This window comes from Myodes glareolus, chromosome 5, assembly GCF_982192425.1.
Source record: "Myodes glareolus chromosome 5, mMyoGla1.1, whole genome shotgun sequence".
Classification (NCBI taxonomy): Eukaryota; Metazoa; Chordata; class Mammalia; order Rodentia; family Cricetidae; genus Myodes; species Myodes glareolus.
The window spans coordinates 23,944,483-23,958,703 of record NC_142030.1 but is presented as its reverse complement, the minus strand read 5'-3'; the positions used below and the strand labels follow the sequence as shown (position 1 = coordinate 23,958,703).

The following is a 14,221-nucleotide window of genomic DNA, read 5'->3' as shown; positions in this document are numbered from 1 at the left end:
TCCCCTGGATGTGAAGCTGCATTTCTCCAGCATAGTCCTCTCCTCGCTTTCTTGCTTTTCTCGAAGTTCTGGTACCAGGCGACTGTGTCTCTCTCAGGCTCAGAGCCCTTGGCCCCTGTTCTTGCGTGATGACATGCTGAAACTGCTTGTGCCCACACAGTCTGATCCCTGGATTCCTGGGATGCTAGGAACTGCAGACCCTTGGGTCTTCTCTGCTCACTCATGGGAGCTGTGTTGTGTCTTTCCTCCATGAAAGAATTCTCCTCTTTCTTTTTCTGTCTCCTCTCCCTCTCTAAATGTCCTGTGTGTTTGCTGCAATGTGCGGGTAGATGGAGAAGCCAGCTTCCTCTTGCTCAGCACACACCAGTTCTCCCTTTCTTTTTATTTACTCAGCTCCTGTTTCCATTTGGACCTGGCGATTCCTCCCCTGTCACTTTTCCTTACCTTCTCAGGAGACAGCCTTACCCGTTTGGTACAAATTTGTTCTGTTTCACATTTGACTATTGACTGCCCTCAGTTACCAACACCTGTGTGTCCTGGCGAATCGGCTAGAAAGAAGGTGCCCAGGTGCTGCTGAGGTGATGGGAAAGGAGCAGGTGCTTTAAGTTCTTGTGAGCGCCAGGGAGTCGACTTGCACCCACCTCGAACAGCATCTTGCCAACGCCTGACACTTCCACAGAGCCTGGACAGTGAACTGAAACAGCCAGATACCCCAAGATGTGGCCGGCACCCCAGTTTTCTCAGGACCCCCAGAGATTGTGATGCCCCCTGGTCAGCATGAAGCAGTCTTGAGAACACGGCATCCTCATTCCCCACCTCACCCGCTACCCATTTCTAACTCCTCACCTTTTTATAATAAACAAAAGGGAGGAATGGTAGTGTTTAGGCTTCTGCACTGGCCTGCCCTTGAGGTTCTGAGAAGATACATCCTCTCTGCAGCCACAAGAGCACCCCCTGTGCACATTTGCTACATTTCCTTTCAAAAGGTGGGCCTGCCCATCCCCCCTCTTTCTCTTTTACTCTTTTTCTCTCTCTCTCTTTTCCTCCCTTCTTTTTCTCTTCTGCCACTCTTGTCTCCAAGAACTGGTCTCTGCCCCCCCCCCGGTCCCCTTCTCTCCCCTTCTCTTCCCTCTTCCAATAAATCTCCCATGTGAGCCTTGTTGCATGACGTGACTTCTCTTCACAGGTTTTTTTTTTTTTAATTACAGCATTGAAGGAAAAAGGGGAGAAGGAGGAAAAGAATGAGGGGGAAAGAGGAAGGAGAGAAAACTGAAGGTGAAGATAATCACGTGTCCACAGAAAGATTCTGTACAAGACATCCCAAGTGCATCACACTTCTCTGTAAGAACTTTAACCATACCCAACACTGTAAAGTGAATCCAGCAACAGCCCTAATGACATTCCATTTAAGGACCACTCAACAAGAACTCATAAAAATCCCTCTGGATGCTGCTTGCCTGTGATAGTTTGATTGAGAATGGTACCTATAGGCTCACATATTTGAATACCTGAGCCCCAGTTGGTAGAAGTGTTTAGGAAGGATTGGGGGTGTGGCCTTGTTGGAGGAGGTATGTCACTGGCTGTATGCTTTGAGGTTTCAAAAGTCCATGCCATTGTCAGTGTTTCTCTCTGCCTCCTCCCTACAGATAATGATGTAAACCCTCAGCTGCTTTTCCAGCACCATGCCACCTGCTGCCAATCGTGCCATCAGGTCATAGACTTACCCAATGAAGCTCCAAGCTCCAGTAGCCTTTCTTTTATAAATTGCCTTGCTCATGGTGGTATCTTACCACAGCAATAAAAAAGAACTAAGATATGATCCATCTTGGGCCCCTTTCTCTTCTCCTGCGCACCCTCTCCTCTCTTTCCTATCTAGCCTATGCCTTTGCTACTAACAACTTCTTCCTTCATTTGAGGACCATGGAGAAAAGATGAGTCAGAGACAAAACCACAACTCAAAGAAAGAAAAGTAAAGTGGACCCTTATGTCACAAGTCAAATAGCAGAAAGCCACCAAGAAAGTGCAGAAAGCGCCTGGGAATGCACACCCTTTGCCTTAGAGACTGCACACAGGCTGACCAACATCTTTTTTTTTTTCTTCCTGTTTTAGGTTTTCTAGACAGGTATCAAAGCACTGTAGCAACGAGCTTGAAACTTCCAGACCCTCAGCTGTATTTTACCCAACGTGAATTTATTGAACAGCATTCTAATGACTGTCTGGATCATGCCCACTGTCCTCCTTCATTAGACATCTAAACGATGGGCCAGTTAGGGAGGGGCTTCAGCGAGATCATGAGTAGGATTGGATGGCAACGGGCAACAATCAACAAGCTCTACCCACAAGCAAAACAAAACAAAAGCAAGCCCTGAGAAGTGATTTCTCTATGGTTCTGGAGTAGAGAGGGCCTTAGCCCAAACCAGGGGTCAGCAGGCCCCCTTAGCAGCCCCTACTCCACTTAACCCTTGCTAACCCTCACTTGCCCTGTTTGAATTGCTCCCCTAAGTCAGGTGATTGCTGCCCAGAGTCCTAGGAACCCCCAGGGGAACCGCCCTCCCAAACAGTGCCATTTGATTTCTTTTGTCTGGGAGTCAACACTTAGCTTTGCTAAGAGGAGGTTGAGGGAGAACAAAGTGTGACTATGTAAGGGAGGAGGTGGGAATGAGAAGATGTTAACCAATCTTACCACTTCCTGTTCCTCCCTCCATGTTTTCTGTTGAGGAGCCCTGCACTCTGGCCTTGGGAACTATAGACCAGCCCAGACCCAGAGAATGGTTAAAGACAGAGTGACTCTGAGCTACTTACTGTGGTGAGCACAGCCACAGCCACATTAGAGGGAACGTAGAACTTCTAACTCAGCTGTCTGTTTATTGGTTGCCGTGAGCTGAGCAACTTCCTCTGCTGCATGTTCCTGCCGTCACCGTGTCCTGCCTCCCCACAGGTTCGACACACGGAGCCAAGCGGTCTGGACTGGAACCTCTGGTCCCCCTTCAAGCTCAATAGAAAAAGATAATCCCCTGAGTGTGGTGTCAAAAAAGATAGTGGTGTATCAAATAGGGGAACCTCCACTTCCTTCAGTCCTTTACTGCACACATGACAGCAGCAGCAAGGTTTGGGGCTCATCCCGAAACCAGCGGCCAAGCCCTCAGAGCTCATGCCTTCATCTTGCTTTTTCCATAAGAGAAGTATGTATGCTTGGGATTCTGGCCGATTCCTTTCTACAACCAGTGGGACCATACAGGGGAAAACAAGGTCTAAGGAGCTCTTGTCCTCTCCTGGCCTGCCCACTTCTCTGTGAGTCTCCCAGCCTCCCGCCGTTTCCTCTTTGCAGAGCACTCCTTCCTGTGTGAATGCCTTCAAAAACTCAAAACAACGACAATAACGACAATACAATGATCATTTAGTGGTCAGATTCACACTAAGAAGCTGGTAACTCCTTTAGATTATATATCCCAGGGGCGGACATTTTGAAAGAAAGTGTAGGTTGAGATAATATTGAAAAGGGATACTAGTGAATTGAAAAAGTTTAAATTACTGTTTTAAATATAAACACATACACACATACATATATATATATGTATGTGTGTGTGTGTATATATATATATACATATATATATATATATATATATATATAGAGAGAGAGAGAGAGAGAGAGAGAGAGAGAGAGAGAGAGAGAGAGAGAGAGAGAGTCAGACCCTGGTCTGTTTGTGGACCAGGCAGGAGAGAGCCAAGGGATCCAGGACATGCCCCTTGCTGTGAAGGCCCTCACCAGGTCATGTTGTCCCATTCTTGGCCCTGGGTACCCTGAGACTGCCAAAAGTACCTCTGGTAGATTCTGTGTGTGTCCCCCAGGTGCTAGACTGTGACATCCGTAGAACAAGTGGGCCCGTCCCTCTTGGCATCCTCTCCGGGCGCTCTCCCTCCTGCTCCTGCCCTGCCACAGGGCTCTCTCATCTTTGTTTTAGGGATCAAAGGCTATTTCTGGAAAATGAAACTAGTGAGAGAGACGGGGTGGGGGTGATGGCAGGGGTGTTGGGGAAGGTTGGGGAAAAGCTATTTACTTCCTCTCTTCTAGTCACATAGGCCCCTTAAGGGTTCCGGATATCTGTGGTGACATTTTCTGCCCAGTGCAGCAGCATGTGTGCACGACTACTATCAACAGCTCTGCTACTCATGGGTAAGTGGGGCTCAGTCTGGATGAAGGTGAAGCTTAGGGTGGTCTGTGTTCAGCAGAGACCTCCCCTCTTTTCAGGTCAGGCCCAGATTTAACTCCTAGGACAGATTGTTAGGTAAGCAGCACCCTGGCTTTGATCTGTGCTTGATCAGGAGTGGACTGTGAGTTCACCCATCTGGGTCTCCATTTCCCTAGGTGGAAATCAAAGAGCCAGGACCAGGTGGTTCCTGAGGCTTGCGTCTTCCAGTCTGACATCCCAGGTTTCCCTTTTTGTTTTTTTCTCTTTCCAGGTGGGGCTTAGGTTCAAGGTGGTTTCTGTGGCTTGATTTAGGGAAATGCAATCTTTACCTTTAACCTGACAGCTTTAATGAGGAACAGGGTAAAGGAAACAATGTCCAAAAACTATGATTTGAGTTTCCTGCAGGACAGGTGGGAGGGAGCCGCCCTGCTCAACACCTGACGCATGCTTTTCTTTTCCCTTGCAGTTTCCTATGGCATTCAAGCTGGTGAGTTTGCTTCAGGGTCTTAGACTGATTGAGTGTGGCACACACAAAGGTCAGAGAAAGCTGGGAAAGGATCACTGTGTGGTGTCTGGCATGTCTGGGGACTAGGAGCAATTCCCTAACACAGCTGGGATCAGCCTTACGTCTCTCTGGCTGGTTTTTCTCCAACTACAGAAAGGGTCAAAATATGGACCAAGTGCCTCCCTGCCTAGACACCCTAAGAGTGAGTCATAGATGGCCAGAGAGCACTGTGGGTTTGTTCACTCTGCCCGTGTTTACCCTGGGAGTGCCAGTGACGGGCCCACTCATCACTGAGTTCTTACTCCACCTTCTCTCTTCAGGTTTCCAAAAGGCTGTGGTGATCCTAGACCCTAAATGGGTCAGGGTACTCAAGGATGACAGTGTGACCCTCAGGTGCCAGGCCACCTACTCCCCTGGGGACAATTCTACCAAGTGGTTCCATAACGGAAGCCTCATCCCACACCAGTACACCACCTATGTCATTAGTACGGTCAGAGTGGAGGACAGTGGAGAATACAAGTGTCAGACAGCCCTCTCGGTGCTCAGTGACCCGGTGAACCTCGAAGTTCATGTAGGTGAGTTGAGGGGAAAGAAGGACCCTGAATCACTTGGAGAAAGCCCTGCGGTTGGGTTAATAAGGAAGCGAGATGATGTGTGTCCCATCAGATGGGAGCAGAACTAAAGTTATTGCTATAAGTAAGCCCTAAGCAGAGCCTCGAAACCTGTCATGTGGTGCAGACAGGATGGTGACTTCGAATGATTCCAGGAATGGGCATTTTCACAGAATACATACAACACAGGCAGGTGCTCTGAGGTCAGCGCATGCTCCATAACACTCGTTAGTTAGACCGATGAGTTTCTTCTTAGGATCTTAACGATTACACTTAATGCAATGGATCTCCTCCATTGCAGATCTTTCACCATCTGTGACCACACCACTTAGTGTCTGTCTGTACTATCTTCCCACCAATACCATGCTGGAGCTCACGTGGTTGTTATATGTAGCTTGTTTGTTATATACAGCAGAGCAGGGAGTGTAGTTATTACATACAACTGAATGAGAAGTCTGGGTTGCTACATACAGATAAACAAGGAGACGGGGTTCTTGTTGTATGCAGATGGCCAAGGAGGCAGGTTTAGAGACAGTCTTTAGGCCGTAAGCATCCGCAGGGGGTGGGGGGCTGTGGTGGCCATTTCCTACACACACTGTCAACATCCACACTCAGGCTGTCCCTCTAAGTCTCACCCCTACAGAAGACTTTGTCATCTTCCCGTGGGTCTGAGGCTCTAGAGTTCTCAACACGGCTGTGTGGAGTGTCTACACACTCTTCTACATTTGTCATAGGATGAACATGTCTGTGTCAATTAGCAGCATCCTGGTATTACAAGCCGGTAAGAGGACTGGTTTTTTTTCAGGCATAGGTCTTTCCCAGTATCCTTGGCATCACATCAGATGCTGTCAGTTTTACTCTATACACACAGCTGTGCAGTGTGAGTTGATGGAGAGGCCCAGAGGGGAAGAAGGTGACCCAGAAGTGGATCTACAGTGGAGTTTCATTGAATTAGGCCTCCCAAACAGCTGGCTCTTGTGGCTCCTTTGCCTCTCACCCGGCAGAGCCTCAAGAAGGAATATTAACTATCTTGTTGGGTGAGAGATGGCTAAGAGTGAACGAAGTGAATTACTGAGAGGAGGCAACAGGAAAATCAAGTCTCAGGGCTAGGGAGGTGGCTCAGTGGTAAAGATGCTTGCTGCTAAGACTGCTAAGCCTGAGTTCAGTTCCCAGAAACAACAGGGTGGAAGGAAAGAAGCCACTCCTGCAAGATGCCCTTTGATCTCTACAAATGTGTTATGGCATGCACACACACACACACATGCACACACAAATACATTTTTTAAAAAAAGAAAAATCAGGCATGGTGGCTCATGCTTCTAATCCCAGCACTCAGAAGTCAGAGACAGGAGAATCTCTGTGAGTCTGGTCTACATAGTGAGTTTCAGAACAGCCAGTGATATATAGTGAGACCCTGTCTAAAAATAAAAATGAAAGTTAAAAAGAGGAAAGAAAATAAATCTCAAGGCTAAAGGTTATTAATCTGTCGGTGTATTAGCTGTGTTCACAGCAAGGCAGATAAAACATGAATATTCCCCGAGCCATTGTAGCAAAGCATACCTGGTAGCCCAGCTCTTAGGAGGCGGAGCAGGAGAATCAAGGGGCATGAGAACCTCCTTGGCTGTACAAAGCAAGCTCAAGACAGCCTCGACTACATGGGACCCTGTCTCAAAAAACAAATAAATAAACATACTATTTTAATAAAAGAGTATTATTCCCCAACACCAAACTACATCCATAACAATCACAATCTTATGCTAATCAAAATGCATTCCTTAGCTGAAAAAAGAAGCTAAATAGACTTGTGATGTTTTTGATAACCAAATCTTGTTTATTTGGGGGCATTTCTTTAGTAATAAGTACAGTATATTTCAGAGTTGCCTGGAACTCTCTATGAAGTCTAAGCTAGTCTTAAACTCCTGTTTTTCTTGCCTCTGCTTCTTGTATACTGTCTTCACTGATAAATGACCTACCTTATTAAATATTAGAAATTACCCTCTGTTTGGCAAGTCTTCCTGGTAAAGAATCTTCACCAAAACGTTCTACCAATTTTGTTTAGCACTGAGCACTCAAATTTAAAAGCCACCAAATATTTTTGCTTTGTTCTTACTATAAACATCATTAGGGTTGTATTTCAAAAATCAGTAAGAAGTAACTCCTGTTAATCTTCAGGCATCAGTGTTTGCACCTGCTCTCAGTGCTTATCCAACACATAGTTTTTATTTCCCCAGGTACTCTCCTCCTACCTTGGTGTCACATTTTCTCTGTGGAGTCTGATTACTAAAGGTGATGTGAGAGCAGGGTCATTTCTCTCTTGAAAGCAATGTTCAGTCACAGTCTCCCACTCTTCCTGCCCCCACTACCCTCCTACTTAGGTTTTTTTTTTTTTGTTTTTTCTTGTTTTGTTTTGGTTTTTTCGAGACAAGGTTTCTCTGTAGCTTTGGAGTCTGTCCTGGAACGAACTCTTGTAGACCAGGCTGGTCTCGAACTCACAGAGATAAATGCCTGCCTCTGCCTTCCGGGAATTAAAGGCATGTGCCGCTGCCACCCAGCTAGGAAGCCATTTTTTTATTATTTATTATGTATGCAGTGTTCTGCCTGCATGTATGAGAAGAGGGTACCGGAATGCATTATACAGATGGTTATGAGCCACCACGTGGTTGCTGGGAATTGAACCCGGGACCTCCGGAAGAGCAGTGAGCAGTATCTCTACAGCCCCTAGAAGGCCACTTTTAAATGTAACATTTACCCTTTGGTTTAGAAACGCTGTGAGTCCTTATTAGCTGCCAAAGCAAGTGTGAACCCAGCATATAGGGACCCTGCAGACATCCTCAACTTTGCTTCTCACCTCCTTCATTCTTAGTTTTTCATTCGTGTGTATGTGTGTGTGTGTGTGTGTGTGTGTATGTGTGTGTGTCTTTTCTCCCTTAGACAAAAGGTCTTTGTGTGCTCTGAGGCGCGGTGTAGGACAGTTCTCAGTCTGGCTTTCCATTGCATCCGGGATCGAATGGTTCAGATCATCCCCTTCAGAAGAGATTTGCACTCCGCGTTTGCTCCCCCCTCTAACACCCCCATCTGTCTTTCAGGCTGGCTGTTGCTTCAAACAACTCAGCGGCCTGAATTCCAGGAGGGGGACCCCATTCAGCTGAATTGCCACAGCTGGCAAAGCAGACCTGTATATAAGGTCACCTATTTACAGAATGGCAGAGGCAAGAAGTATTTCCATCGGAATTCTGAATTATACATTCCAAAAGCCACACAAAATGACAGTGGCTCCTACTTCTGCAGGGGGATAATTGGACGAAATAACAAGTCTTCAGAGGCCTTGAGAATCACTGTAAGAGGTGAGAGCTATTCAGAAGTTTTTACAATGTGCTAGGGTTTTTATTATTATTATTATTTGTTATTATTACTGTTATTTGTGTGTGTGTGTATGCATATGTGTGCATGTCTGTGTGCACATGTCACAGTGAGCTTGTGGAGGCCAGAAGGCAACTTTTAGGACTCAGTTCTCTCGTTGCACCACCTGAGTCCTGAGGGTTGATAAGCTAACTAATATGGTCAGGATTGGCAGCGAGAGCCTTTGCTGGCCTTTTCCAATTTTTGTTTACTCTTCATCTGGCACAGACAAGGAGGACCTATCGTACTCTCAAAGGCTGTCTTAGTTACTTTTATATTGCCAAGAAAAGACACCATGACCAAAGTCACTTATAAAAGAAGGCATTCCGTTGGAGGTTTGCTCACAGTTTCAGAGGGCAAGTCCGTGGCCATCGTGATGGGGAGCATGGCTGCAGGTGTGGCACTAGAGTGGCAGCTGAGAAGGATATCTTCTCCACCAGCTATCTTCCACACAGCAGGCAGAGAGCATGAGAGACTCGGCCTCGTGTGGGCTTTTGAAGCCCACTGCCAGTGACATGCCTCCTCCAACAAGACCATACCTACTAATCTTCCCCAGAATAGTTCTGCCAACCAGGGAACAACAAGTAGGCTCATTCAAATATATAAACCTTTGGGGACCATCTCCCTTCAAACCACCATAAAAGATGGTAGAGGAAAGACCAAATGATGAGACAAAAAGTCAAATGTAAACAATGAGAGAATCTAAGTAAAAGACACTTGAGAGTTCCTTATGCTACTAAGGTAAATTTGTTCATAGTTTAAAACTATATCAAAATTTAAAGTTAAGAGGCTGGAAAGATGGCTCAGCAGTTAAGAGCACTATCTGCTTTTGCAGAGGACCGGAGTTCAATTCCAAGCACTCGCATGGTCTCTCACAACCATCTATACAGCTCCAGCTCCATGGACTCTAATGCCTCTTTTTGCCTGCCAGGGCACTACATGAATGTGGTGAAATACATACACTCACACACACACACACACACACACACACACACACACACACACATACATAAAAATAAAAATACATTCACTCAGACACATACATACATAAAAATTAAGATTAAAACTGGGCTAGGCATGTTGGCACAAGCCTTTAACCCTAACACTCTGAGGTAGAGGCAAGTGGATCTCTGTGAATTGGAGGTGGGTTTCAAGCCAGCCAGGCCACAGAGTTTCAAACAAACAAACATAACTAGAGCTGGGGAGCTCGCTCAGTTCATCTTAAAGTGATCACAAACACGGGGTCCTGGAGCAGAGCCCTAGAGCCAGGAAACTATGCCAGGAAACTAGCACAGTAATCCCAACACTGAGCAGGCAGAGACCAGGGACCCTGGGGCACTCCCAGTTACCCAAGTGGTGGACTCCAGGCCAATGAGAGACTTGTGGTTTGCTTCCCATTGTTGTGATACATGACCAAAAATAACTTGGAGGAGGAAAGGGTTTATCTCAGCTTATACTTCTAGCATAGTTCCTCATTTAGGGAAGTCACAGCAGAAACACAAGCAGGAACTGAAGCAGAAACCATGGAAGAACACTGCACAGTCCCTTGCTCTCTGGCTCATACTCAGCTTGTTTTCCTGTATAGTTTATCTGCCTAGGAATGGTGTCTGTATAGGGCTGTCTGCCATAGTGGGCTGGCCTTCCTACGTCAATCATCAATCAAGACATTTTCTCACAGACATTCTGACTTGGGCAATTACTCATCTGAGGTTTCCTCTTCCTTGTGAACCTGGGTTGTGTCATATTGACAGTAAAAACTAATCAAAACATGGTCTAAAAGAAGTGAACATTTCTTTATTTCTCTCTCTCTCTCTCTCTCTCTCTCTCTGGTTTTTCAAAACAGGGTTTCTCTGTGTAGTCCTGGCAATCCTAGAACTAGCTCTGTAGACCTGACTGGCCTTGAACTCACAGAGATTCACCTGCCTCTGCCTCCCAAGTGCTAGGATTAAAGGCATGCACCTCCACCACCCAGCTGTGAACAGCATTTTTGAGGATAATACCCAAGATTGTCCTCTGCTCTCCATATGCATGCACACAAACACACACACACACACTCAAACACATACACACTCACTTATACCCATGCATACATACACAAGTGCACACACAGAGACAAGTGCATACACAAATGCACGAGCATACAAGCACACACACACACCACGTGCATGCAATTTTTAATTGAAAAATATTGAACCCAGGGCTAGAGAGATTGCTTAGTGGTTAAGAGCACTGGCTGCTCTTCCAGGGGTCCTGGGTTTGAGTCCCAGCACCTACATGGTGACTCACAATTGCAACTCCAGTTCCATGGGACCTAACGTCCTTTTCTGGCCTCTGTGAGCACCAGACATGAACCTGGTACACAGACATTCCCATACATGTAAAATTAAAATTAAAAATGTCTAAATAGGGAAAGTACTGAGCTGGACTTGGTGGTGCACATCTTTAATCGCAGCACTCAGGAAGCAGAAGCAGGTAGATATCTCTGAGTTTGAAGACAGTCTGGTTTTATATAGTGAGTTCCAGAACAGTCGGGGCTATGTAATGAGACCCTGTCTTTAAAAATTAGGCGAGAGAGAGAAGAAAGAGAGAGAATAAATAAAATAAAATATACAAATCAATCCCCTTTCTAGACGACAGCAATATGACAACTTCACGACTGTCACGGGACTCCTGTAGACAGCTTACCTTGCCAAACATCCCCTGTTGTGTCACTACCGAACAAGCAGAAGCAGTGCCCAGGTGTGTGGCCTGCTGAGCTCCCCCTTAGGTTGCACTAGGATGGAGATTCAGTGCGAGGAGACAAAGAACTGGCCCAGGCTCTCCCATCGATTCCCCCTACCTGATTCCTGGCAGGCGTCAGGAACACGGTCTCGCAGTGTCAACCTCCCTGTTTATTCCAAATCTCTGCCTTAATGAGAGTCATCTTTTTCATCTCTCTATTTCCCCTACTAGATCCGACATCTTCATCCACCTCTCCGCCGTGGCCTCAAATCACTTTCTGCCTGCTGACAGGACTCTTGTTTGCAGTAGACACAGTGCTGTGTTTCTCGGTGCAGAGGGATCTTCGGAGGTCAGTGGCAGACTATGAGGAGCCCGAGTTGCACTGGAGCAAGGAACCCGAGGACAAGTGAGCCCTTATCTCGTGGGGTGGCCCTTGTCTCGTGGGGTGGTAAGAGTGGTGACGTAGTACCTACGGACCTCTCCGTGGACTCGCCACCTCATCCACTTCGGGCGTCATGCATTGAGCAGCAGGAACACGACAAACAAAGGTCCCTCCCCAAACCCGGTTTTCTTTTTTTCTCTAAAGGACCACCTCTGCGGAAAAGAAAAGCTTCAGATCTTCGAGAGCCGACAGTGAAGCCCCAGGGAGTACGTAGCTGCCCTCCGGAAAAGTGATGCTTCAGAGTTTTACACGTTTTCTATCCCAGGCATTCCCTCAGAGCGAAGCAACAGCCTGAGCTCTGGATGGCGACCCTTTTCATGCTTAGCAATTGTTCCCAATAAACTTCTGTAGAAACGTGAATGGCTGCGACAGCTAGTGGAATAGCTGTCTGCATCTCTTCCTCGGGCCTGCTTGCCTTCAGGGAGCCCCCAGGCTTCTTGCAGAGTGTGGGAAGTCCAGGGGACCTAGACAAGCACCTGAACTGATGAGGTAGAGAGCCGGGAGCTGGGGGAGGGGAGGCCAGAGCCAGTTGATGATTTCTGGGGGAGGAGGGGTTCCCTTTCTTCAATAGTGGAGCCTCTGAAAATTCCCTTTATTCCACTAGATAACCTACTACCTGTTCCCATGCAAGTCACCCAAATTATTAAACCCAGTGGGAAACAAGCAAGCAAGGCACAAAAGAAAGTTGGAGGGGGAAACTCTTTCAGAAGAAGAGGGGCTTCAGGGGGAGTGGGAAGGGGTGGAAGAAGGTAGTGGAGGGTGAGAATTGCCGCCATAACTGGGGCGTTCCCTGACAAGACAGCAATGCCTGTGGGTTGGTAAAGGGCATGAACCACTCTGGAGAAAGCTTCCGGGAACAGCGTCTGCTTTATTGCATGGTGACAGCCACTTAAATAGTGGAAATGTGTCGACTGCGATTGTTTAGTACCTTACCTCGGATTGGATAATGAGCGCTTATACCACCAGGGTCTCTATGAGGAAGAATCACACCAAAGGAGACACAGAAGGAACAAACAAGCCAGCTACCGGCTACTCACGTTACTTCAGAACTCAGTGTTCTGATTTCGGGGACGTGGTGTGCCATGCTTCTTATTTGGAAGAGCAGTATATATATTTAGATTTATTTATTTTTATGTGTATGAGTATTTTGCCTTCTTGTATGTATCCGCACCATGTATGTGCCTGGTGTTTTCAGAGGTCAGAAAGAGGGAGTCAGAGTCGCTAGAAAGGAGTTACAGGTGGTTATTAGCCACCATGTGCGTGCTGGGCACTGAATTCAGTGCTTCTGTAAGAAGTGCTCTTAACCATTGAGTCATCTCTCCAGCTCCATGTCAAATCATTTTTTTGTTCTAATTGTAAAGAGCAGGGGAAGGAGCTGGAGAGCTAACTTGTCAGTTAAGGACATTTACTGTTCTTGCAGAGGCCCTGGGCTTGATTCCCAGAACCCTCAGGGTGGTTCACTGGCACCAGGCACCAAACGCAAACATAGTGTGCATATGTGTGCAGTCAGAACACATATACACATAAAATAAAATAAATCTTAAAAAGAATGAGATAACAGGGGAGCCTAGGGCAGCCCAGGGAGACATCACCATCTGAGCCCGGGATAAGGTTATCTTCCTCGTCCAAGAGTCACGACTAAGTGAGTGACTGAGAAGTGAGCTTCTTATTAAAGAAGCTGCACGTGTGGCATCAGCTTGAGCTGGTCAGGGGAGTCTCCACAGGAATTGGGATGGTCTCAGAACATGTGTCTTAATGTGTGGTTCTAGGGCATCGGTCAATTCTAGGCCATTGTGGGGGTGGGGTAGGGTTGAAAAGAAGCAGCAAATAACCGGGGTTGTGCCGAGTGAACACATACAGGTAGCTCAGGATCTGCACAGGGAAGAGACCACAAGTTCCCACAAAGGAATGGTCAGAAGGTGAGGACAGTTCTGCTGACCAAGGTCGTCTTAGTAAAAATTAAAAAAGGCACCGAGACTATTAAAAACCAGCTTTTCTGTTTCTGTGTCCCTTCCCAGAATCATCTGATTTTAGTCATTTGCGCTCCCTATTGTGCCTAAGCATAAGATGGCAAATAAGAGAGTTTCCCTAAAAGATCGCTAAAAGGCATGCACCCCAAACTAATTCAGGCTGGACGATTTCTTCTGCTCTTCAATCCAGGCCTAATGAGCATACACTTGAATAATAGAAACGGTCTAATTTTGATTGTTGTCCGGGGTGGGGCGACAAGTTATTTTTCAGAGATGGAGTATGTATAGCCCTGTGCAGGTTGGGGCCCGGAGGGTTCTGAGTTTGCTCCGAGCGTTGTTTGGAGCCGGATACGTGTGCTGTCACTCAGGAGTGCCTGTCGCAT

At 46.7% G+C, this 14,221-nt stretch overlaps 1 protein-coding gene across 1 annotated transcript; it reads left to right on the top strand.

The window, feature by feature from the left end:
* Positions 1–4,072: 4,072 nt before the first annotated feature.
* Fcgr3a (Fc gamma receptor IIIa) lies at positions 4,073–12,228 on the top strand. The gene is made up of 6 exons (XM_048452609.3): positions 4,073–4,174; positions 4,657–4,677; positions 5,016–5,270; positions 8,393–8,650; positions 11,658–11,832; positions 12,013–12,228. The coding sequence occupies exons 1-6, from the start codon at positions 4,135–4,137 to the stop codon at positions 12,080–12,082; spliced, it is 819 nt and encodes a 272-aa protein (XP_048308566.3). The 5' UTR covers positions 4,073–4,134; the 3' UTR covers positions 12,083–12,228.
* Positions 12,229–14,221: the final 1,993 nt, after the last annotated feature.

What these genes read in the sequence shown, in the direction of transcription:
- Fcgr3a (XM_048452609.3), top strand. Translation starts at nt 4,135, where the DNA reads ATGTGTGCACGACTACTATCAACAGCTCTGCTACTCATGG. An exon ending in TTCCTATGGCATTCAAGCTG is followed by an intron (nt 4,678 to 5,015) that starts GTGAGTTTGCTT and finishes TTCTCTCTTCAG; the next exon opens with GTTTCCAAAAGGCTGTGGTG. An exon ending in CTTGAGAATCACTGTAAGAG is followed by an intron (nt 8,651 to 11,657) that starts GTGAGAGCTATT and finishes TTCCCCTACTAG; the next exon opens with ATCCGACATCTTCATCCACC.